Genomic DNA, 25,566 nt, shown 5'->3' on the forward strand with positions numbered 1-25,566 from the left:
AGTGACAACCGAAAAAGCAAGAGTTCACTCCTTTTGCCAAGTTCCCACTTCACCTGTTTGTGGTGGCCAAGAGGGACACGGCTGAGAGGGACGAACGTCCCCCCAGTCAGCCAGCGAGGACCCGCACTGCCCTGCCCAGGTGCCGGCGGCAGAGGGAGTGCTGAGAAGGCAGCAAACCGCAGTACACGGGATTTCGACTTCACCACTCCATTGCCCTACACTGGCCTACGCAGCAGAGGCTTCCCTGGCTGCAGCAAGCCTGGGAATACCTGCGGAGAGCCACCGAGTGCATCTCACCCAGAAATGTCCCAGCAGAGGACTCCCAGTAGCCCTGACCACCACAAACGTTACGGGACGCAGTGGGTTTCAGTAAGAGCAAGTACCTGCAGCTCTGTGGGAAGTTAACTGGAGCTGCTGGCTCTCAGACCACTTCAAAGCAATGCAAGACATACAGAGGCCCACCTTGGATGCAGACATCAGGTGGTCAATGTCAGTGCCTCCACATGCTTACACCCGTGCTCCTGAACCAGTGGTCTACGTGTATTTGGACTGGGAGGCTGTCAGTGGTTCACAGCCACTGTCACTTGGGACAGGATTACTTCTTGGAGCAACCTGGAGGCACCAAGGTGGTGCAAAACATCCTAGGGAGGGGTGCTGCGTTGCAACCTTTGCAGGTGCAGATCAGTTACTTCAGCGGAGCGTCACCAGTTTATACCACCTTTGCATCGGGCATGAAGCACAGCAATGCTAACATGAGGTGAGCAACCTGTGTGGGCTAGCAGAGGACTTTGGAGGAGGAGTAAGATGGCTGGAGAAGGGAAGGACAGACATATCGAGGGACATGTCCTAGAAGACCTTCAGGAAGGGGACAACAGGTTCCATAAAAACAGGAATAATTCTGCTGTTGACAAAATTAGAAATGAAGTAATAATAATAATAATAATAATAATAATAATAATAATAATAATAATAATAATTATTATAGTCCTTGCACTAGATACTAATTAGTAAATAATTATCATAGCAACTTCTCTTTTTAATTTTTTTCTGGGTTTCTTTTTCTTCCCCAAACCACTCTGAATTGCATATCCAGCCCCCTCGTATTGCAAAGGGGTGGAAAGGGTGTTACATTGTGAATTGAAAATTAACTCCGATCCTACATTCCCTGCTGTCCTACAGCTATTCTTCACACAGGCTCAGTGGGACTTGATCAGGGAAGGAAGGGGACGTTACGTGTGTTCCTGCTTAGCACCCAGAGTACCTGCTTTCCAGATGCACACCTCTTAAGCTCTGATTTTCTTGTTGTTTTTTTTTTTGTTTGTTTTTTGTTTTTTTTTTTTTTACAAGTAGGTCTAGGAAACAGAACAATGACAGGAGGATCATTGTGAGACAATCGATGTGCAGAATTGTAGCCAAAATCTGAATTCACCAGAAACCAATAAGCTGAAATAGCCACAACCAACTGTCCATAGCTTTGTCTAGAATGGCTTTAAACAAAAAATATAAAGAGCCATGGACAGTCTCCTTACCCCTGTCCAGAATTTGATGTAAACAACATCCATAGAAACTGGGATTGTTAAGAAAGTTTATCCATATATCTGGATAGCAATAAAAAGCGTTTCCTAGGAAACTGTAAAATCCTGTACCAAGCAGTGTACAGCCAAGCCGAGAGGAACATTAGGTTGATTTATATTTTCAAGGTACAAGTTTGCATGATTTCTTTTAGATCCTGTGATAATGTACAAGGAGAGCACGTGTGAAGGTCAGGGCTGTTTTTTTTTTTTGTTGTTGTTGTTTGTTTGCTTGCTTTTTCTCTGAAATGTCTCTTGTGTAACTCATTGGTCTGGGGTTTCATTTCAATTCTCGTTTGTAATAACAGGGCATTACCGCTCCCTGCGTCTGTCCTTCCTGTTCACGCCAAGGCTGCATCAGTAATTTCCTTCTGCTGCCAAAGAAACAATGGTTTCGTGTCTTCCCATTTCTTCAAGAACCGCTGCCAGCATGCTCAGGTTGCCGTCAGGGAAATTCTGGGCTTCCCAGAGATCCAGGATCACCCCGGTGGGACTTGATTTCGTAGCAAAATAATTTAGGTACCTGCAACAAGCCAAATGGAAACTCATTTTTTTGAGCTGCATGAAGGCTACCTGAATTCATATGATTTCAGCCCATCCCCATTGCTGGTGCTGGCAAGGTGCTCATCTCCTGTGCAGTCAGTCTGACCAGTCCGTAGACATATCTGCTGTCACTCTTCTTCACCAGGACCCTTTTGCACATACCTCCTGGGGGGAGGGGGGCGGCTTTGCTGCCCAACAATGCATAGACAGCCTCACTTACCTGTCCAGTTTCAGCTTGTGGGCCAGCATCCGCCAGTCATGGCCCCTGGTCTGGGGTGCATCCAGGCTGCTGCACAGCTTCTGCCTTATTGGGAGGGGGATGCTGAAAGCGCTGGGCCCTACTATGGTGGTGATGGTGCCTGCTGAGTCCATAGGAGGATAATCAATGCCAGTAGGTTCCTGAAGTTGGAAAGAAAGCAAGGAAAAAAAAAAAAAAATACAGCAGTTTTGTTACTGAGTGCAGAGATGATTGTAGAAGTGTATCCTCTGAGACTCAGTGCTTTTACTTGCATTAGAGGGAAAGCAGCCCTCTGCTAATCAAGCATTTATGTTAATCAGCTGAAAAAGAAATATTTATAACTGATTTTGGGTAGACAGCAGATTTTTTTTTTTCTTTTTCTTTTTCTTTTTTTTTTCTTTAAGGGTGAAGATTACTATGGCTGGACAAAATTGAGCCCAGCTTAATTAATCACTTACCTACTGGAAATAATGAAAGACCAGGCATTTTGACACATTTCAGAGCAAAGTGCTACTAGTAGGGCAGAACAGGGCTTTTCCAGCTTGGCTAGCAGGAGCCCCTTCCCCGAAGCCCCCCCAAGCCTCCCACCCCACATGCAGCCAGCACTGGGCTCACGCTGCTGACATCCCTTTGGCAGCACCCATACTCTCTGAAGCCTCCAATGCTGGGCAGACCACGGAAGGTTGGTTAATACTGCCGCAGGCACAAGCTGATCCCTCATTTTCATGTGGCTTTAACTCTGTGGCTGGAGACACAGGGAGTGTGTGTGCTCAGGGGGTGGCCGTCACCCTCCTGCCCATGACCAGCACTCAAAGGCAGTGGCAGCAGTGTTTCAAGGGGAAAGTCACCTCCAAAGCCAGCCTGTCCCCTGTGGGTACAGGGTTGATGCTCTCTGATGTGGTCCTCCCAGCTGGGAGGCTCCCCGTGACACAGCTGTAATGTGGCTCCACTGGGAATAACAAGACATTGGCTCTTCTGGGCAAGGATTTTATCTCTTTCTTGGCCGGGAAGGATTTAGCACCCACAGGTAGGTAGAAAGAGGGGCTCAGTAGCCTGTAGGACAAGGGTATGGTCAATTTGGATGGTTGAGTTTGCTTAGGAACAACGAGGTGCTGCAGGGCAACTGAAAGCCCCGCCAGACCCCATCGATGACGACTGGCTGCCTGAGCATGCAATGGGGACGCTCCTCCCAGGCGCAGCACTTGTCACCTCCAGCTAGCAAAGCATGCGATGGAAAAAGCGTCAAGCAGGGCTGGGTCTCCTTTCACGCCTCTCACCCGCCCTCTCAATTGCTCTCCTTTGTAGCATGACAGGCCTGAGGCCGGGCTGGGAGAAACAGGGGAGCTGCTTCATCTCCACCTCTGCCCAGGTCACAGCTCTGGGCAGCCAGAAATACCCGTGTAAAAGACTCCTTGTTAAATGTCAGTTTGTTTTCTCCTCTGTGAGCTGTCTTGTTCCTTTGTATCAAGACAGCTGCTGGGAAGGCCCTGTAAAACCTGAAACTGTCTCAAAACCAGGTAGTGCCTGGCTTAAGCTGCCATTGCAAATCCCCCAGGAAGCTTGTTGGTGATGCTCAGTTACGCGCATGTCCTGGTTTCGGCTGGGATAGAGTTAATTGTCTTCGTAGTAGCTGGTACAGTGTTATGTTTTGGGTTCAGTATGAGAAGAATGTTGATAACACACTGACGTTTTCAGTTGTTGCTAAGTAATGTTTAGAACAAGTCAAGGATTTTTCAGCTTCTTGTGCCCCGCCAGCAAGAAGGCTGGAGGGGCACAAGAAGTTGGGAGGGGACACAGCCAGGGCAGCTGACCCAAACTGGCCAAAGGGGTATTCCATACCATGTGATGTCATGTCCAGTATATAAACTGGGGGGAGTGGGGCTGGGGGGGCAGCTCGGGAACTAACTGGGCACTGGTTGGTGGGTGGTGGGCAATTACATTGTGCATCACTTGTTTTGTATATTCCAACCCTTTTATTATTATTGTCATTTTATTATTGTTATTATCATTATTAGTTTTTTCTTTTCTGTTCCACTAAACTGTTCTTATCTCAACCCACAAGTTTTACCTTTTTTTCCCCTGATTCTCTCCCCCATCCCACTGGGTGGGAGGGGAGTGAGCGAGTGTCTGCATGGTGCTTAGTTACCAGCTGGGGTTAAACCACAACAGCACAGTCTGTGGTTTCCCCCCCAAAAAATGTATGCAGAGATGGAAAGGGGAGAGCCAGTATCTGTGAGCAATGAACAGAATTAAGACTCTTTTGACTCCACTCATTTATCCACAACAATTAATTCTCTTCCACTCTATAAATATGCCTTTTTTTTGCTTTTTTTTTTTTAAATTAGAAATGGCATTTTAGGCGATCAGTGAAATTTCTAACCAAGGAAGGTTTACGCCACACGGTAATGTCCTCAGTGAACATGCCCAAAGCAGTGCCAAATGCGGAATCCCTACCTGGGCACCAAGGCCCTGCATCACAGACCGTCCACCCCAACCCCACCGCTTCAGGCAACGAGCTACTGTCCTCTAACTGCCTGGAAGCAGCTGCAGAGTGGTGACTGGTGGCATTGCAGACACACAACCTTCCCTTTTTAGTCTGGGCCAAGGGACACAAGCGACACATTGAAGCAGTGCTGCCCTGGCTCTCGAGGTGACCTGCTGCCCCAGGTGCACCAGGATGGGTGCAGAGGGAGCCCAGGTATCCGCCACGGTGCCCTGGGGCTCTTTTGGGTGAGTACTGACAGCACAAGATAAAAAGGGGGCTTCAAAAACAAACAGTGGGAGACCTTTATCTCATTCTTCCTCTTGCCTCACGAATTTGCATGTTTTGGCACTCATTGCATTTGTATTTTTGAAATCCCAGTGGCAGACACTGTATAAAGCCAGAATAAGACAGTTTAATCTGCAGAAGTTTTACATCCTTTACAGGGGAGAAAAAAGAAAGCCCATAAAGGAAGGATGCAGGAAACTGTGTTACTGTATTTTTACCACAGGTTGACAGAGGCAGAGAGGCAGAAGAAAGGCACCAGCATAGTCCTGCAATGCCTAACCACTTGCTGCCTGCCCCCCCCACAAGAAGAGAATAATGTGCGCAATTTGAAATCACCAGAAGCAAACCAAACCAGACACTATCTCAAAGTAGGGACCACAACACACCCTTACATGACCTAGTTAGTCACCAGAGGAAAGTGTGAGGAACCACAGCTAAGGTTTCCTGATGCCTGGTCTGGTGTCTTTATCACAACAACCCCTTCCTCTTATGCCTCTAGAGGCATACACATTGGTTTCCAGGTTGCTGTTATTACATTTCCAGGTAAATTCTGTCATCAAACCAGCTGAGTTTTAGGGTTTTTTTTGTAGTAACAAAGTTGACACAACCCTGTATGCCAGCCCTTAGCAGCCCAAGGTCCTCCTGCCCCTCACTTGGGCTCAGGAACATCACTCCATGTCAACCAGGAGGAGCAATTTTGCAGTAGGCAGCCTTGATAGCAGCGGTATTATTCCCTCCCTCTATTCATCCCTGATGGATGGGATCACAGCACAAGACAAGAATATTATCCTCTTCCCTCTGAATCCATTACCAGGCCCTATTACACACAAGCAGCTGAAGATGATTATAGTGTATACTTGCATTTCATTAAAGTTACTCTCAGTTCTTTCTTTTCTCTGCGAGGTTAAATTAGAGATTACCTCAATGCAGCACTTATTACAATAATTGTTTATGATACTTGTTTTACCATCTGTCTTTAATGCTGTGTAGTCCCCAGCTGAATATGTAACTTTACACCCAATAACCAAGCAGATGTTATGGGTAATGGCAGACACCATCAGGGCCCTACAGCACAAGTAAGTTTTGTCTGTGGTCTCCCAGCCCTTCCCCAAGTCAGCCAGCAGTGATTGCTGCCCAAGAGCCTGCTCTTCATAGCCACCACGGTTACCAGGCACAAAAGCCACCAGCACATTCACTGAAGGCAATGCCACTTCATACCTGAACATGTAGTTTGGTCTCAGCCCTAAGCTTGACTGCCCCAAGGAGTGAAAATTCTCCAGCTGCTACTTGGCGTCAGCAAAGCTGTTCCAAAACTTAGGATCATTTTTCTATTGGAAAATGTCAGCCATCAAAAGAAAAATTGTTGAAGATAATAGTCAGGATTTGTAGCAGTAGCAAAATCTGAGAAGTCTATTGCAGCTAGACTATCTGATATTCCCTTTTGCACAGCAGTTATTATGTGGGATCAGAGTGGACTGGCTCATGCAAACATATGGCAATGACATTTTCCTAGTCTCCTTCCTCCCTCTCCAGGGAAATGTTGGGGGTGATGGTCTTGTGGACTGCCAGGAAACAGGACCATGCAGTGCTTTGCGAGATGCATTAGGGAGTGGCGGGCAAAGAAGTCCTCCACATAAGGCACAGAAAGGCGGCACTAGCAGGGAGACCATAGCTGCCCTCCTCCCTCTCTTGAAGGGGGGACACTCCCTTCCAGATGAGAGAAACTAAAGGAAAATGCAACAGGAGATACAAAGCAACAACTTAATCCATCCCTTATGTCCATCCCAGCAGTCAGGAGGAAAATTGGAAGCACTAAACAGGTAGCAATGGGAAAGGATATACCTCCTTAACCCTTCCATGTTCCTGCAGTTGGATAAAGTGCACCAATGTCATTTACCTCTGAGACAGAGCAGTTGAGCTGGAAGATCTGTCCTTCTCCTTCGACCTGCCGCACGCAGAGTTTGCATACCAGCTCCAGGGTATTCAGGCTGAACCTTTCCAGCGTGAAGGTGCAGTGCAGGTTCCTCTGGCATCCACTCCAGATGTGGTAAAAGGGAATTTCCTGCAAGAGGAAAGCAAAAAAAAAAAGTATAGCAAGGGAAGGACGTGGGACCAGGGTGCGGATGCTATATGACCAGAGACCATGGGCTCCATACCACTATTACTGCAAATGGTCCAGGATAAAAAATGTTCACAGTACTGCAACCTGGCACTGGGTGTTTTTTAAACAAACACCCCTGTGTGTCACTGTATTTCTTTAAGTGTCACTGCTAGGATCCAATGTGAATGGTTTGTGATGCTCACCTGGTATTTAGCCAGCAGTTTGCTCTTCCAGAGAGAGTGGGCAATGTCATGAATGGACAGGCGGAGGTTGTGGGTGCTTCCCTTAAAATGCAAAGCTTTGGGCTCCTCCAAAAGCTGCCCACCCATCTGCCGCTCGAGCTGGAGGACCTCCTGCAGTATTGCGATAAAAAGAAGAAAGTGGTCAGGTTTCATCAAGACAGCACACTGGGCTTCTGATTCCTCAAGATTGACTGCTGTAATTGCTGTACCTTGTGTAATACAGGAAAAAAAAGTGCAGAGTTGTGTTTTCCTGTGAACCAGAATCGCATTAGTGGATCTGAGTATAACCCCCTCATCCCCTTCATACAGCAGCAGCCCAGCAGGGATGCAGGCACCCATGTCTCATTTGGGGGACACAGTGTCCTGTCCTATAAGCAGAAAACTTAATTGCATGCTATTAAATTGAATGCAAAGACTTTGTATACAGGCACTGTTTGAATACAGAACTATATCAGTCTTCTCCATTGTTCATCGAACTGGACATCTAATGATAGATTTACTATTTTGCTTTTGGAAGCTCTTATTTGTGTAGGTCCTGCTGATATGGGACCTGTGCATACCACTGGTCCTTCAGCTTGTGGAGCCGTACAGGAGGTATCTGATGCCTATGCTGAGACTAACCGTCAAGCGGGATAGTATCAAAACAATGCAAGACACTGTGACAGAGCATTTTGTCCATATGAATACATAGGTTCAGGGTTACTGAAATATTGATCTTGTAATTAAAAGCTGGTAAGACAAGAGCCTGGTCATTTTCTGCAGCTAAAAATAAATATGTGCCTGTAGCTAATGAGACCACAGTGAACCATTGCCTACAAACAGCCTAATTGTAGTCCACATGGAAGAAGCATGTAGTCCACATGGAGGCCCGTTAGAAACCAATACAGCCGAACTCAGTCATATTTAATTACAAGAGCCAACCAACCAACCAGTCTCACATGGCCAAAGCCAATCATGTCCAGAGTGAGCACACTCAAGGAGTACGTGGGCACACAAAACCAGGATGCTACCCCAGGCCAACTAAAGGAGCCTCTGTTTTAGCTAAGCTCAAAACAAGCTACTCTTGATCATGTTCATGATCTAGTTAGCACACAAGAAAAGCCCCTGTCCCTGGCGAGCCCAGCACCTGGCAAATACTGAAGCTAAAATGATGTTCGTCTATCAGCCATTAGAGGAAAAGAAACAAAATCAGGAAACCTTTTAAATTAAGGTTATGCCAATGAATCACTCCCAGCTTCTTTCCAGTGCCCCCTAATTACCTTGTCAAGATGTCTAAAGAGCAATCGATATTAATTATCTGATTACTATAGATCTTCATTATGTCCAAATTACCTCCCTGGAAGGGCCAGAAGACGACTCACGGCACTGCGTGAGCTAATTGCAGACACCACCTCTCAGGCACATGGGGCGCCGGAGCCGAACGACCACTCCTGACCATGCAGCACCAGCTCTGGGAGCTGCACTACTGTGGGAAAAAACATTGCAGCGTGATGCTGCACCATCCCACCCACGAGATCTGGATGTCTTGTTTCAATATCCCACTTTTGGTAACCACCCTTGATCATTCTAGCCCCTCTCTGGGCTCCAACTGGAGGACGCCATGCAGCCCATGCTTCTCCCATGCCGCTCAGTTAATTAATTCAGAATTAATTTGGAGCCATGATTTGCACAGCCCTTCAAACTTGCAGGCTGGCTCTAGCCATACGGCATTTTATTTAGAGCAGTACTTATCCTGCTGGCTGGTGCCTCTATGCTCTCCTGAGCTGAAACCGGAGCTGCACGTTGCTTTCTCCATGCTGAGGTGGTTACAGCCACCCTCCCCATCGCCTCTCACCACGCCTGTGAGCCAGGACTTCATGCCCTTATGCCTTTCCTAGGAGAGGGAGCTGTGTAAGGCATCACTCCACTGTCAGCGTCACCAGGACAGCCACAACCTGTATTTGGAAAGGGCTTCCTCATTAATGGGGCACAAGCACGCAACAGCATTCAGTTTAAGCTGTTGCCTTTCTTCATTAGAGGAAAAGATACACATTAAGTAACTGAGAGAAGATCACATGCCTGTTTTGTCATTTTTTTGGGGGGGACAGTTACTGTGCAGCATGAGGCGGGTTGGGGGATGACACCCTGCTACAGCCTGAAATCATTCACTTGCCCTCGGTGTGAGAGGCAGCCTTTTCCGCATGCCCGGCTGCTCAGCCCCCGCCCTGCTGTCATACACAGCTCACATACATCAATCTCAAAGCCATACGTGAATAAACAGAATAAAGCAGCTGGATTGCTTTACAGTTATCGTATTATTACTTTTTTTTTTTTTTCACAGCAGACTAGCTTGGGTATCCCCCTCAAAGTGCAAAAATCAGCCTTAAAAAAAGAGGCCAGTGCTTGAGGTCACAGCTACCCTCACCCTTCCCCAAAAAGCATTATGGTGAGCATCCCATCCAGGCGGCTTGGGATCCTGTGGGACAGGGGATGCTGCATGCTTGATCAGCGCTGAGCCCACTCTGCTGCTCCACAGCCCCCAGGAACCCTGCCAACCCACTACCAAAATAACTGAGCCCTTATTGATGACAAGTCATTACACTTCCCTACTGTACTGCAGGCGCCGGCAGTTCAGCAGCAAGCGCTTACTCTGCATGATGAGAGGGAAAAGCCTGCTGGATAAATACTGCACTGTGTTTTATACCGCAACTGCTTGTCTTCCTTTGGTGGCTGTTAGGACACATTCAGCATATGGCACACTCATTCCTAGTTGTAAATAATAACAGAATGCATTCAGTTGCCTATTAAAATAAACACATAATCCCCTACAAAGGCTCTTCCAAACCTCAGACATCCCAACGTAGGAACATCTCACACTGCTCTTCCCTTCCCTTGCCATGCCTTGCCCGGAGCAGCCAGCCCCAAGACACTGAGATGTTGCAGCTGGTGCCTCGCTTGCTGCCTACAACTTTCCCACCCTCTCCAAATTACTTTTAACCTCAGGACCCACTGGTCCAGCCCCATCTGTACACCTTGTCCTGCACAGCCAGAGGTAATTGCCCCGTTAATGCCTTCCCTTTGGCAATATGGCAGTGCCAAGGACCTCCTCCTAGCACGCTGGGGCTGCTGTGGTGCCAGCTGTTGTGAAAGCACGCAGCAAACACCCCAACCTTTTTTTTTCTTACTGAATAGTCATAGTCTACACAACACTGTTGCACAGGACTGGTTTGTACACACCGGTCCATGCTCAACCCTTTCATCTACAACTAGTTTACTAGGTTCATTTTTCTTAAACCTTCTCCTTTCTCAGGCCTTTCATTTCCAGAGAAGTGCAATTGATACAATCGTAAGAGTTTGTGGCCAGCAAGTACATGTGCTTGTCCTCCCGTAAACCACCAGCTAGCTGGGTCTTGAACCCTGTGCATGGCCTTCCAGTCTTCAGGTGGATGTACCAAAAAAGAAGAAAATCAAAATGCACATACTTTGCTGTAAAAAAGCAGTAGGTACAAGTGGGATGGTGGCCGCCTGATTTTGCTCATCTTTCCTCACCAAATCACAAGCTCACTTTGGGGTCTACCTGCAGCAGCAGCCCAAGGACTGGCCTGCCCCCTTCCCAAACACTGGCTGCAGCTTCTCAGGAGAAAGATGGTCCCTCCATGTTGCTCAGCGCCTCTCCTGATCTCTTCTGCTATCACACCAAATCGGATTAACTTTACCTCACAACTCTCCCCACAGTCTATTAGAAACAAACCAACAGCTCTTGAGTAACACCTAATTGGATTCCCCCAGCTCTGACTGCATTAGCTGTCTGTCCAAGGCCCCTCCGACTCACTTATTATTACCTCAGGCCTTGACGAACCCGTGGAAAATTGTATTATGCTGCACAGGCATAAAACCATCAGGACTTTTGAAGCTTGATCGCTATGAAAGATCCTTTTCACTTTTTTTTAAATAAGAAAAACAAAAGGGAAATCAGGCCGGGGAAAATAATTGTTTCTAAAAGCCTGATAACACCAATGCATTGACAGAGGCCAAGCTCCCAGGCCCTGTACAGACAAAACCAGGCTGAAGTCATGATATGCCTGCTTCAACCCTTATACTTTACTGCCTTTCCTACATTTAGTGAAAGAATATCCCCCCAGCAAAGCCTAGGCAGGCAGGCCTTGATATCAGATAGTACTGGGGAAGAAAACAAAAAGTGTGCCATTCACAGTGATGGAAGTCACTTCTCTGAAAAACACAAACATCTCCCAGCCGGTATATGTGGGTTTAAATCCCAATAATTCCCATATGCAGCTGAGGAAACAAAAGCATACACAGCACCAGGATGACTCTGCTTAGAGTCAGGCTTTGAACTCATTTTGCTGCAAAGAGGCATTGGGAAGTCGCACTGGCTACAATTGAAGAAAAAACCCCCACCTTTTAATAAACTCCATTCTTACATGTGCAGTTGGAGCTACATGTTTCATGAGTGCATCTATTATAGATACCACCTGTACAAATACAGGTATTTATAAAGAGAAATAGCAAGTATGGTTACCTATCTGCTCTTCTATATGCAGTGAGTGTATGTTTGTGTGCATGCCAGAATTACGCAGTGAGAGTAACATTACATAGTTAGGGACAGCAACAGCCTCGGTTTATTTCAGTTGTGAATTCCCAACACAAAAAGCTGCACGCAAAGAGGTGTAATAAAGCAGTATGAAAGCAGGCAGTGATTAACAGCCCAGAAGCTTCTTTTATCATTATCAACTATTTACAAAGAAGCATTTATATGTTTCCCCATCTCTGGGGAGCTGGCACTTAGCATTAAAAATACATGAATAACGAATGAAGCCCCGTGTACCTTATGGCCTTTTAATAATGCAAAAATCTTAGGATTCAGGATATGATACAGGTAAACAAAGGAAAAAAGACTCGTGGGCGGAAAATAGTGTGAGATCCCTATACAAAGGACAATTTATAGTGTGTGCGGGTTAAACTGTAAAACAGCAGCTTGTTGTCAAGCTCTTCTAATCAGAAAAAGAACCCAGGCAGCAGGAATACACAGAGCAGAGGGTCTAGTCACCACTATGACTGCAGTCCTGTGAGAGCTGGAGAGGGAGAGGGAAAGTGAGCAAGAGAGCAATAACCACCTTAAGGGCATCCTGCGTGTCATCGAGGCAGTAGACCCGGATGCTGTACTCCAGCGAAGAGCAGGACAGTGGTCCAAAGATGGCCAGTTTGAGACGTTTGGCTGCTGCCTTGGTGATTGACTGTCCCACCAAGGCATACGTGCTGAGGGTTTCTGTCAGGATATGGCAGGCCTCTGGGTCCAGCTGGATATAGCACGGAGTGGTGAAGTTTTCCTCCCCGACCACAACCACATCCTAAGGGAGAAAGAGGCCAAGTTAGAGCTCCTGACCCCTCAGAGCTGCTCTCCTTTGAGACAGCAATGCCCCTTTCAAGCCTGGATGATGCACAAAGTCCTTGCTGTTTGCACTGTAGATTAATCAAGATTTAAAATTCCTGCTTCTGGCTTTTCTCCTGCGTAGGCGTGGGGAGGGCATGATTTCTCTGAGGTGACGATGGTGGTAGAAACCTCCTCCCGTACAACACTCCCCTAAGACTTGTAACTCTTTCCTCTGGACCCTGCAGCAGCTTTTAAAGCCCTGGGCAGAGTTAGGCAAATAATGAAAATATCACCAAAACTTTATTGAAAAAGATATTGCAGAACTAATAATTTGGTGACCGTGATTTAACATCAGTAGTCACAAGCATGTTGAATAAATAACCACCCTTCACTTCCTAAGCATGACAATAAGCAGTTATAAAAACTCAAGGAAGGGAAGTAACCTCTACGATGGCCGAATGCCACATCTACATGAAATATCACCTGCTGCTTCATCAGAATAATCCTCCGTGACGAGACTGCAGGATGAGAAAAAAAATACATACAGCCTAAATGCAGACAGCCACCCCACCCTGTGTGTAAAGGAAAACGGCTCCCTTGCTAATTTCTCCATTCAACCCTGCGTGTAATATCCTGCACGCAACGCAAGGTGATTTGAATGGCTTTAAGAGAGAGCAGAAGCGAAAAAGCAGCAGCTGATGATGGCCACCTCTTGCAAAGCCACCACGTGCCACATGATGCTTGGCAAAACTCATCTGTTTCACCCCCGCTGCCTGCAGGTCTGCAGCAAAATGTACACATCTGGCAGCTGAGCAGTGTGGGCTCAACTGAAATTTGGCATTAAGCTCGGGCCCCCTAGTTTCAGGAAAGGCAAACGTGCCGTATTTGCAGGGGTGGCACAGTCCTTCTGGAGGGTAAGTTGCTGCCGCGCTGATTGCACGCCCCTACGGCCACACCAGCAGCTGGCTCTGGCAGGAGCCCCTGGCCCTGAGCGATGCTGCAGGGGTGTGCAAGCATGCATGCACACGCGCGTGTGTGCGTGCATGCACGTGTGGGGCTCAGCTTGGAGGAGCTGCTCCAGAATTGAGCGGAGGAAGATCACTGAGTGATGGCCAGGGACGCTGTGGGTGCTGCGGAGGCTGCACTGGCACCAGAGCTTGTGCACAGCCGGCACAGCGACCGCTCTGTCAAGGGCAGGAGGATGATGAGGGAGAAAATGAAGAGGTGCCAGTAACACACAGGCGCAAATAAGGAACATATGTGTGGTGCCAAGAGTCAGGCCAGTGGGGTGCAGATTAGTTGGCGAGACAGACCCGTGTTCGCTGCATGCTCCTTCCCAGCGTGAGGAAGAGCCAGTGCCGCAAGGCAGGGGAACAAATGCAAGACCCTTTTGAAGGCAATGCTGGACACGGCGCTCTTGCTGCTGTCAGCCCAACTGCCTTCAGAAGCCACCCTGACCTTATTAAATCTACTGGTAGGAGAAAGTACCCTTGCCAAATTAATTATGTGAGACCAAACTGGTGGCAGCAAGTACCTAGGAGCAAAGGGCTGGAGAAGAGGGCTCTGCCAGGATGGCCCAGCCTTGCCAAAAGCATCACTTTATGCTCCAGTTACAGTGGAAGATCCTTCTGCCACCCTGCCCCGGGACATCCTCCTGCTGCACTACTGGCAAGGAACCACCCCAGGCTCCCACCAAGCCTGCACTGCCCAGCAATCCTTGTGCAGCTCCCCTGAGTTGACAGGGTGCAGAGTTGGAACCTGGCTGTGGGAACTGAAGCAAAGTGATGCTCCACCAACATCTTCAGAAAAACAAAAGAAACACCTATACATTTTATTAAGGTGGACGAAGTGTTGGTGCTGAAGCAGGAGATCTTTTGCAACACTATTTCACTTTCTTGAAAGCTAGGAGAGTGAAAACTATTCTGTAAAAAACATGTTCTTATTTCTAAAATCAAGTCAGAAATTATTTTCAGCCACTGCTTTTTATTTTGCCTTTTCTTTTTCTTCTGTCCCCATGGCTTTGGCACAATATCCTGCTACAACCAAAAGCTCAAGTGCCGAAATCCTGTGATGAAGGCTATTTCATGGAAAATAGCTAGAACTAGGAGGCACCAAACTGCCCCAGGACAGCATCTCTGCATGACCACTGGGCAGCTTAGTCACCTGGTATCAAAGGGCACTCCTGCCTGTAGCAGCCATGCATCTCACACGGAAAACCCAAAATACAGGCATCCCGGTTCAGAAAGGCAGCTGAAGGACTAGCAGAGAGCCCTCCATGCAGTCAGCACACAGGCTGAAGCTCTGGAGCCTCACCTCCCATGGTCCCTGGGCAGCCTGGTGCTTCAGCTGGATCTGCCAGTCCTCCGTGTTCGGTTCTGCGCAGTGGTGCATGGTTAAAATGACAGGCCGGGTTAGCAGGGCTCCTGGTGGGCCGCAGCTCACCACCGGTGTCAGCAGGGTTTGGCTGTCTTCTACAGGAGGCCTGATGAGGAGACAGAAAGATGGATAAGTTAAGTAAGTTGAAAAAGGCAAAAAGGTACATTCAGGTATGTAAAAATAAAAAAATCCTTCTCTTAAAATAAAAAGATTGTGCAAGCAAAGAATGGGTGGGTATGGTTTGGGCTTGTTTTTTTTTTCCAAATCCCCCCTTTTTTTTTTTTTTTTTTTTTTGCCAGATATCACTCATTTGTCAAAATGCAGGTTTAGGTGGCAGCAAATTATAGACCTCACTTGCTGAGCACCCTCCACTCTGAAGGATCCTTGCTGACTGTATGCAGAAGCTTCATTTCACCCACTGCTGAAATGTGGTCACTGCTGCTTTTGGCAGTTGTTTCGCAGCATATGAAAATGAACAGTGGCTCTTGTAAGCACCATGTGTGAGAATTATTTACTGTCTGGACAGAGAAAATTGAAGAACAGAGGAAGAGAATGAACTAACGAGCACGTGTGAAACCTAGTAAGGGGTATACAGCACATCTGAGATGTGCAGTTTGAGTTCAGTCATCAGCAAACCCACTGGTAGTCTATTTTACTTAGAAGGCATTCAGATCTACTAAAATGGCTATTGCAAATACACCTGCGGGGAGCAGGTGTCACCGGTGGCAGGGGAGAGAGGGCGAAGGGATGGTAAGGAATAGTGCAGAGAGCAAAACACACTTGCAAAGCCTGAGATTTCTCTTGATAACCTAGAGCTGTTCAGTTAAAAACACAGGTATTGTCCAGTGTGCTTGCTGTCAGTCACTAGGAATGGGTGTTATGGGAAATTGTATAAATATTTAGGATACATAGCATACACTGTAGTTTGTAAATGATAAAGCGTGTGTGTGTGTGTGTGTGCCTGTGCATGTGTAAACTATCCCAGACCAACTGCTGAGGAGCTTAAAAACAGAGGAAGCATGAGTGACTTTAACTATCACGACATCTGGTGTATGACAAATACAGCTGAATGTGCCTCATCAGCTGCCTTCCCTAAATAATATAGAGGACAAATTCATGATCCAGAAAACAGCAAGCGGGAGATTAAAAGTGTTCAATGTGATCTGCGCTTAAACTCCAGATCTGCCCACAGGACCTCCCATCCTCTGCTCCAGCTAAGGGTTCAATCCCTTGTTGCATTTACAGATACTTGTATTTACAACTGTATTGGTCTTAGTGAAATTAGTTGAGAAAACATTAAATACTGTTTATTTCTGTAAGTCTTTGCCTCTACCAAAAGAAAGAGCAAAAAAAGTAGCTGTAATCTTAGATAACATTTTCAAGGAGGCTAAATCAGGACAGAAGTTGTTCCGATATCCATTTTATTGCAGCTATTCTGGTGATTGCAAAGATATGTCCACAGTCATAACCTAATTTTGTCCACCTTAATTCTCCCTGAATATTCCATTAATCTCACAGAAAATGAAAACTTTTGAGAAATCTTTTTCAAAGTGGGACAAAGGCACTTTTGAAAAGCATCTCATTGCTACAAATGTTGTGGGAGGTTTTTATAACATTTGAGGAAAAAAAAAAGGTCCGGCATGGAAAAATTTAAATCTATGCAAATCAGTGAATCCAGATGATATGCATCTGTGGAAATTAACTGATGAGTTTACTAAATGACTTAACAATTGTTTCTGAAAAGCCGTGGACTGGAAACAAACAGCTGCAATATAGCTGCCTTTCAAAAAAGATGTAAAGTATAACAATCTGGACAGCTATCATGTTATGCCAGATATTTTAGCCTAACAAACAGTACACAAAAGAAATTAAACACTAGCAGATGGAGTACCTAGTCCAGCTCCTTTTGCATGCTGTACAGATCTCTGGATTCAGATTAAGAAGATCAGGGATCACTCTCTTGCAAGACTGAACTGAATAAATCATTGGGCAGTTTTTGACTAAAATGTTGCTTCTTTTTCAGACTCATTTACTTCAGGGTTTTTTTTCATAAGAAGCAACAAGAAGCTTAAAAAACCACTCACAGTGTGGCAGTGGTTTTTAATGGTTATCTACCTTGTGCATTAATGGATATTTTTACACTCTCCTACAGTCTAATTCAGGAAATTTCAAAAAACATAATGTCTTATGAGAAAGATCTTTCAAAATTACAATGTTTGTCTGGAAAGCTACAGATATGACAAGCTATAGACTTAATCATCTGGTTAACCTAACTTCATCTAAAAGACTACTGACCCATGAAAAAGGAAGGAAAAAAATTACAAGTTATTATAGATTTTTGGACTGAATTACAAAACCAGCAGTCAAAAAGAATATAGCAGGAAATATATCATGATTGCCATAAAAAAACCTCATACAGTGCCTTTTAGGTGAAAAATGAGTTAAAATCGACAAGAATCTGAGCACCGATGCATGCAGTTAAAAAAAGCCAAAAGGTCATTAAAATAATATGGTACTGATAAATCATACAGCCTAAAGTTGTCTCAAAGTAAAATTAAGTTTAGTCACTGCTCCGTGACAAAATTTTGTTAGGTGTTAAATTTTAGGACTCTGATGGAGGGCATGATTCTGTGCTGCCACATTTTATATCCGATTAGCACAAGTATAAAAAATGATGCAGAACACGAAGTTGGGAGGCGCTCCAGACTGCACAGTCAGCAAGTGAGATGGGAAGTGGACACAAGCCTACAAAGGACATGCAAAAAATAGCAAGGCTTAGTATTTTTTCCCCAAGTTGGTAAACAGCATCTTTGTCACCAGACTTACTACATTTATTGCCAAATGGATGAGATATGCGTGCTCCTGACCTAGGTATTTATGATATAGGACACTCTGATGAGTGAAGAGCAGAAAAATGGGCCAGTTGCGGGGGTGCTTGACTTTGCAGTCCCAAATTGCCAACCAGACATGCATCTGAGTCCAGCACCCCAAAAGTTATTGAATGCTGCCAGTCCTGGTGACTCTCCACCATCCACCTCATGCAGACAAACCTTTAAAAACTGAGATCCAGTGAATTGCAGAGAAGTTCTTGAGTGGTGTGAAACAGGGTCAGTGTCACTGAATAGGTGAAATCCCAGCTCTGATGAAGTCCATGCTAAACCTCTCTCTGACTACTGTGAGGCCAGGATTTCTACTCTCGATGTGGAAGACAATGTAAATAGCAACTCAATCATTAAATTTACTGATAACAATTAATAAGGAATTATTGCAAGTAACAATGCGAGTCAGAAAATAATGAAAAAGATCCAGAGATGGTTAAAATATGGGTAGGAAATAAAATCCTATTAATTGTAGAGCAGCTCACACTGCTGCAACAAAACAAGTTCCAAACATAGTTACTTAGTAGCAAAGAAAGCAATGAAAGTGAAGAAGATCTGGGGTGAGCTTACTGCAACGCAGCAAGCGTCAACTTGTAATGTGGCACAGCGGCAAAAAGCAAATCTGATTTCTGGGGCTGTATGGGACAAGACATGTCAAAGCACGCTGAGGTGATATTCCCTTTCCTATCCAGCTCTAATGTGACTGCAGGTAGCAGTGTGTTTAGGGACTGCAGTGAGATCTCAAAAATAAACACCTGAAACCCAGAGGAGTGAGGCTAAACCATGTAATGGTACATACAGCAGAGAGGCACTCTATGACAACTGACAGGTAAAAGGAACAAAAATCTCTTGACAGATCTTTTCTTATTTCTTACTGTTTCCAATTTCCATTTTAAAACAAAAGGATTATGCCTTACTATAGCTAATGAGAACAGAAACAGATGCAGTAGACAAGATATATTATACAAGAGATATTAATCTTTCTGCTTCAAGGCATAAGCCCAACACTAATTGATGGAATTAGTAAACAACAAATTCCCCTGAAGACAAGTTATTGTGTAGTCATTCATTACGAGCAATTTTCTTCCAGTCAGTCACCTCTGTGCACGGCAAGATCATGGAGCAGATCCTCCTGAAAACTGTGTTAAGGCATGTGGAAAATAAGGAGGTGATTGGTGACAGCCAACATGGCTTCACTAAGGGCAAATCGTGCCTGACACATTTGGTGGCCCTTTACGATGGGGTTACAGCGTTGGTGGATAAGGGAAGAGCAACGAACATCATCTACCTGGACTTGTGCAAAGCATTTGACACTGTCCAGCACGACATCCTTGTCTCTTAATTGGAGACACATGGATCTGATGGATGGACCACTCAGTGGATAAGGAATTGGCTGGATGGTGACACTCAAAGAGTTGCTGTCAATGGCTCAATGTCCGAGTGGAGACCAGTGATGAGTGGCGTTCCTCAGGGGTTGGTATTGGGACCAGTGCTGTTTAACATCTTTGTCGATGACATGGACAGTGGGATTGAGTGCACCTCAGCAGGTTTGCTGATGACACCAAGGTGTGTGGTGCAGTCAACATGCTGGAGGGAAGGGATGCCACCAGAGAGACTTTGACAGGCTTGAGATTGGGCCTGTGCAAATCTTATGAAGTTCAACAAGGCCAAGTGCAAGGTCCTGCAGATGGGTTGGGGCGATCCCAAGCACAGATACAGGCTGGGAGTAGAATGGATTGAGAGCAGCCCTGCAGAGAAGGACTTGGGGGTGTTGGTTGACGAGAAGTTCAACATGACCCAGCAATGTGCACTTGCAGCCCAGAAAGCCAACCATATCCTGGGCTGCATCAAAAGAAGCGTGACCAGAAGTTCAAGGGAGGTGATTCTCCCCCTCTACTCTGCTCTCATGAGACCCCACCTGGAGTACTGTGTTCAGCTCTGGGGCCCCCAACATAAGAAGGACATGGACCTGTTGGAGCGAGTCCAGAGGAGGGCCACAAAGATCATCATGGGACTGGAGCACCTCTCCTATGAAGACAGGCTGAGAGGGTTGGGGTTGTTGAGCCTGGAGAAGAGAAGGCTCTGGGGAGACCTTATAGCAGCCTTTCAGTGCTTAACAGGGGCCTACAGAAAAGCCAGAGAGGGACTTTTTACAAGGGCATGTAGTGATAGGACAAGGGGTTAATGGCTTTAAACTGAAAGAGGTAGATTTAGATTAGATATAAGGAAGAAGGTCTTTACTGTGAGGGTGCTGAGGCACTGGAACAGGTTGCCCAGAGAAGTTGTGGATGCCCCATCCCTGGAAGTGTTCCAGGCCAGGTTGGATGGGGCTTTGAGCAACCTGGTTTAGTGGAAGGTGTCCCTGCCCATGGTGGGGGGGGGTTGGAACTAGATAATCTTTAAGGTCCCTTCCAACCCAAACTATTCTATGATTCTTTCTCCCAGAGCCGGTGATGCAGGACCAGCAAAGCCAGGATCGTGGCCTAGATGAGCTCCTGTTGTGATCGACTATTGCAGTTTCTGTGTTGCAGATCGCAGGAGATCCAGCACAAACACGGACACAGGGGAGCATATAGAGCAAGGGAGTTATCTCCTCTAAAGCAGAAAGATATATGAGCAGACATCTTCAAAAATGTGGGCCAGAACCTACTTTTAGGCTGTTATCCAAAAAAGAACCCCAAACCCCCCAGAACCACATCCACATGTGCTTCGCTTTAGGCTTGCAACAGTCTAGGGACAATTTATTAGATGAGACTGGGCATTCAGCTGTATGACTCCAAACTCACTTCACTGCAGGCAAAAGAGATGTTTTTGTTTTACAAAGATGTGACTGAGACTAAAATTCAATCCGTTAATGGCACTGCTATTAAAAGGCACTAATAGTAACTGAAAGGTCTTCAGATATTTTTAGATGTTATCCCATCCTGCACCGCTTATCAAGAACAGTCAACTTTTATTTAAAAGCAAACAAACTTTTATTCACTATATCTTGTCCCTTCACAATCAAATTTGTGGTTTTAATGGGATTACTCATTCAAAACCATCTCCCTGTAATGAGCCAGACCGTATTCATTAAGGTAGCTGTCACACAGCAGATGTGAGCACAACTAGAGAAATCTCTGCTCCTCAGTGGGCCTACATTGTGCTCCCTGGCACCGTGTGTAGATGTTACAGGCAATCACAGCAGCTCAGGAAGCACAGGACAGAGTAGGGAGAGAGGAATGGCTAACTCATAGCAACACATGGCAACCCTTCTACACAGCTTAGCCAAAAGCCAGAGGGAAGACATTTTATTTCTCCTTTCATTGCTGGGGCTTTATTTTTAATATGTGCTGCTTCTTAAGTTTCAAACTTAATATTCTTGACTGACCCTGGTTCTTCTACCAGTCTATCTTTAGAAGGCAAATGATCTGAAAAGTTTTCCTCCCCTTTTGCTCATGCTTTCGTCTTTTTTATGTTGAATTTTTCAATTATAGTGACTGGCACTTCATGAAATTGTCTTCTGGAGTTGCAAAGTAATTTTGTTTATGCAACTGAGATACAGAAGGAAGGTGGAGAAATGAGATGCAGAAGACTTCAATTTCTTTTATTTCACATCACTAAGCTTAGAGTTTACTGGTGAAAAAGGCAACATTGCTCCTTGGATCAAACTCATTGATCAGCTGTGTGACTTTAATATAAAGTCTATACATACACTATGAAGCCACTTATCCAAACCCTGACAAGGCTCACCCAACCCTTCCCTCTTTTAAGGTAGCTAATTTGGAAGTTGCGCAATTTATGTGTGTCTTCCATCAAGATCTTCAGGAGCGCTGCTTGCCTTGTTCTTCAGGGTTGTCACATTTCGCGGGCATGGCGACATCCACTCTCATTTGCATCATCTCCTGTGTGATGGATTATACAGGAGTGTCCTTCACTGTGCCATATTTAGCGCTGTTCTTGCCTCTGATTAGAGTATGCAAGAGTAGCTCCACCTAAAGCTGTGCAAGCTCGGCAGGGGTTCACGCAGGAACACGGGAACTGCCATACGAGATCAAACCAGTGGTCCATCAAGACCCAGACCCTGTCTAGCACGGACCAGTGCCAGATGTTTCTGAAGGAAGCACACAGCTCCACTAATTTAGCTTAGAGCTAAATTTGTTTTTTAACCCGAGGCAGTCAAGAAAATCCTGAAGGTTGGAGGTTTATACTCATGCTATTCAATCCTTAAATCGTGTAAGACCTAGGCTCTCACAGATGCTCCTGGCAACAGGGTCTTGCCAAGTACTGGTCACAGCAATGTGTTTATTTTATAGGTGAAACCACAACTCAAGAAGGGAACCTTTCTTACAAATCTCAAAGTCGGTGATACTTCGCTAGACTAAGGGAGAGAGCATCTGATCACCACTGAAAAGCCAATGAGCTTCAAGACAGAAACCTGTCTGATAGCTGTGAAATAGTCTCATAGGCTTGTCATTTTTTCAATTTTTTATATATATATATATATATATACACACACATACACATATACGTGTACAAACACACACACATACATACATAGATATCCTTTTCCCACTGTAGCCACTTCATAAAGCACATGGACCTTTCCATGAGATCAACACACCAGCCAGGGATCAGAGTCCAGTAGCTGCTTGCCATCCATCCTGCCCGGAATGACAAGCAGAATAGGGATGAGCTCACAGTGCAGGAGCAGGAAAAACAGCCTGCTGGAGTATTAGTCTAGGAAAAGAGAAAACCCACTGTGCCACAGGCACGCTAACACACTTAGAGAAAACAACTGCCTCCAAGTGCAAGCCATCAGAAACCCAATTCACTGCAGAAGGATAATGCTTTTAGGATGACCCTCCTGCTCTCACATGCTTTGATGGTTATGAAATGGAATAAATAGAGTTTCTCGAAAAGCTCTCCTAACCAATCTGCAAGGCAACACAAAGAGTGATATTACTGGGTTATGAAGTGTCTCAAATGTCTGTACTACAGGTTTTGGAGACTAACTGGGGAAATGTATTAGGAAAACAAAGGAAGGAAAAGAAAAGGGGAATTTGCAGGACTCTGAGGGATAACAGATTTCCTGTTTCAGCTTGACTGTTCAGAAGTCGTTTCATATTTCTACAAAAAAAATGTGAGCTAAATTTTAAGTTGCTGGAGATATGTGAGCTGTGATGGTATGCCTCTCTGTTGCTGCACTGGTTCTATTTAGGGTAGCGCTATGGGGACCACATTCTTACCTCAGTGGTGGTTGTATATCAAGAAAAAGAGCCTGCCTTCATTTCTGATTATAACACCCATTTTATAGTTTCCTATATGTCCCCCTCCAAACTACATCAACACACGACAAGACTTTTCAACCCATACACATTTACACAGTGCTCATGAAAATAAATATACGGACTCACAGGGTTTATTGAACACACTCCAGTTATTGCTTGGCTACAAAAGCAAATGTCTGCAGATAGTCCTTACTGTGGACTATCACTCTCTGCTGGAGTGCTGTAAGAGTGCAGCAGCGGATTTAAAAAATAATTATGCTGCACACTAACTTGTGGTACCCATATGACTCCCATTATATGAAGCAACATCTGTGGCCCACACAGTCAGAAAAAGAGGCTTTGACCGAGCTGCAGCTCTGCTACAGTAAGTGAAGTGTCTGGTAACACAGTCCTGCAGCAGGAGACCATTACAGCCCCTGCTGCTCCTGGGCATCTGGGCAAAGGGAGCAGGTAACAGGAGGACATTTAAGCCCTTTTTGGTGACTATTCAGTTCCGAATGATCTAGACAACACCTGACGAGCTCCATTTTAAATGTCCTAGAAGTGGTTGGTTTCCACGAGCATGACAAGCCTGGCATGCTGGAGGGGGGCTGAAAAGCTGCCATAAATCAAATAAGCAGCTGGGGTCTGTGCACCCAGGAAGCGATTACCACCACGATGGGATGAGCCTTGCTGCCCCATGGCCAAGGCAGCCCGCTCTCTGCTCTCCTCTTCTAGGGAAAGAAATCACCTCTCAAAGTCTTCACTGCAAGTGAGGAGTCATACCTCTCCGTTCACTTCTGCAGGTGTACTTCACCACACTTGCTCAGTTTGGCAGAGCACAGCTCCAAGCATGCTTTTCCCAATACAGGTTAACCTATCCTTCTATCCCCTGTGTGACCTGCTGAGTAACAGCTATCACAAAGCATGCAGAGCGGGCTTTATGACCCTTGAAGAAAATAAATCAGACTAGCATGTGACATTGGTTGTCCACAGCTGCATGAATAAGGAGGCAGGGATTCCCTCCGTAACTGGCTGGAAAGAAAATAATTGCACAAATAGCTCCTCCTAGGAATGAAATAAAAATTTTTTTGAATAATCAGATATTTTAAAAAGGGAGATTTGGAGGCAAGCTGAATAACAGGGGATGCCCTCTGATTTTAATTTTTTTTTTCCTTCTGCAGGAAAGAGTTCTTTTTATAAGTGTCTTTAAAACACAGCCAAAAGTAATAGGAATACAATCAATACTAGATATGAACAGAGACACTTTTTCTGTAGCTGCAATTAGCTATTTTCAAAGAGCAGGCAATGAATAATGTATGCAAAAGGGTGGGTGGAGGGGTTACTTATTTTTTCTTCAAGCAGATTATTTTAGCATGGGTGAAAGACTACCAAGCTAAAGAATGGTGTTCAGTATCACGCAGTGTATAAACAGCTGTGGCTTAGCACATAATAAAAGCCATTAAGGGGCTGAGCCAAAAAATGTATCTAGCTATGAGGAGGGGAAAGAGGCAAAGTACCGTGTAATGATTGCTTAGATTCACATTTGCCATTCAGCCTTTGTGCACATGAGTCCATTCTTCATACTAAGATCTCACCTTTCTCTTCATTAGATTTTCCTAAACTGCTTCAAACAGTATCTTGGCCTTTTCAGAAACTCTTTGTTTATGCCAAGGCTGCCAGATCACACAGTAGACATTAAGATCTAGAATATGAATTGGCCACACATGCAGATAACAGGTGAGAACAACGGGGGTCATCCCAACATTGCCTCTAGGTGGCCCTTGGCGTGGAGCGCCTGGGCCTAAGCAGGACAACTACTCACTTACTTCCATCTAGGAGCAAGGAGGGGTGGAGGACGCCAAAAGCTTTGTCTTCATCCTCTTCACTGCATGGACTAGCCAAGCCCATGAAGGGTAAAATAAAAATTCACATTCATTATAACAGGAGAGGAGATTCTCCAAGCCAGGTGCTCAGGCACCTGTCCCTCTGCTGAGCCTATTTGTCACCTTGCTCCTCTGCTCCCTTGTCCTTTGCAGCACGGGTCTTTATTAAGAGGTTACCTCACACTTTCTCTGCTGCACCAAAGTCATGCTGGCACATTTTCCTCGCTTCTGGCTATGATTCAGCACCCCCCCAGCCTGAGGGCTTGCTGCAGAGTGCAACTCTTGGTTAGAAAAGCAAAAGTCTGAGCTGGTTTTGTGGCAAAGTTTATCCTCAGCTTTG

The 25,566-nt window shown here is 45.6% G+C and overlaps 1 protein-coding gene across 1 annotated transcript in view; it reads right to left on the bottom strand.

The window, feature by feature from the left end:
- Positions 1 to 1,063: 1,063 nt before the first annotated feature.
- The window catches only part of UNC5C (unc-5 homolog C (C. elegans)), a 263,351-nt gene continuing 238,848 nt past the window's right edge, over positions 1,064 to 25,566 (bottom strand). The window contains exons 11-16 of the mRNA XM_010586171.1: positions 15,150 to 15,318; positions 12,580 to 12,813; positions 7,427 to 7,576; positions 7,020 to 7,184; positions 2,335 to 2,513; positions 1,064 to 2,094 (exon numbers count right to left, since the gene is read on the bottom strand). Of these exons, the coding sequence (XP_010584473.1) occupies positions 1,929 to 2,094; positions 2,335 to 2,513; positions 7,020 to 7,184; positions 7,427 to 7,576; positions 12,580 to 12,813; positions 15,150 to 15,318 (1,063 nt within the window). The 3' untranslated portion in view covers positions 1,064 to 1,928. The remainder of the gene's footprint in view (positions 2,095 to 2,334; positions 2,514 to 7,019; positions 7,185 to 7,426; positions 7,577 to 12,579; positions 12,814 to 15,149; positions 15,319 to 25,566) is intronic.

Source organism: Haliaeetus leucocephalus, unplaced genomic scaffold (assembly GCF_000737465.1).
Source record: "Haliaeetus leucocephalus isolate CR32 unplaced genomic scaffold, Haliaeetus_leucocephalus-4.0 Scaffold140, whole genome shotgun sequence".
Taxonomy (NCBI): Eukaryota; Metazoa; Chordata; class Aves; order Accipitriformes; family Accipitridae; genus Haliaeetus; species Haliaeetus leucocephalus.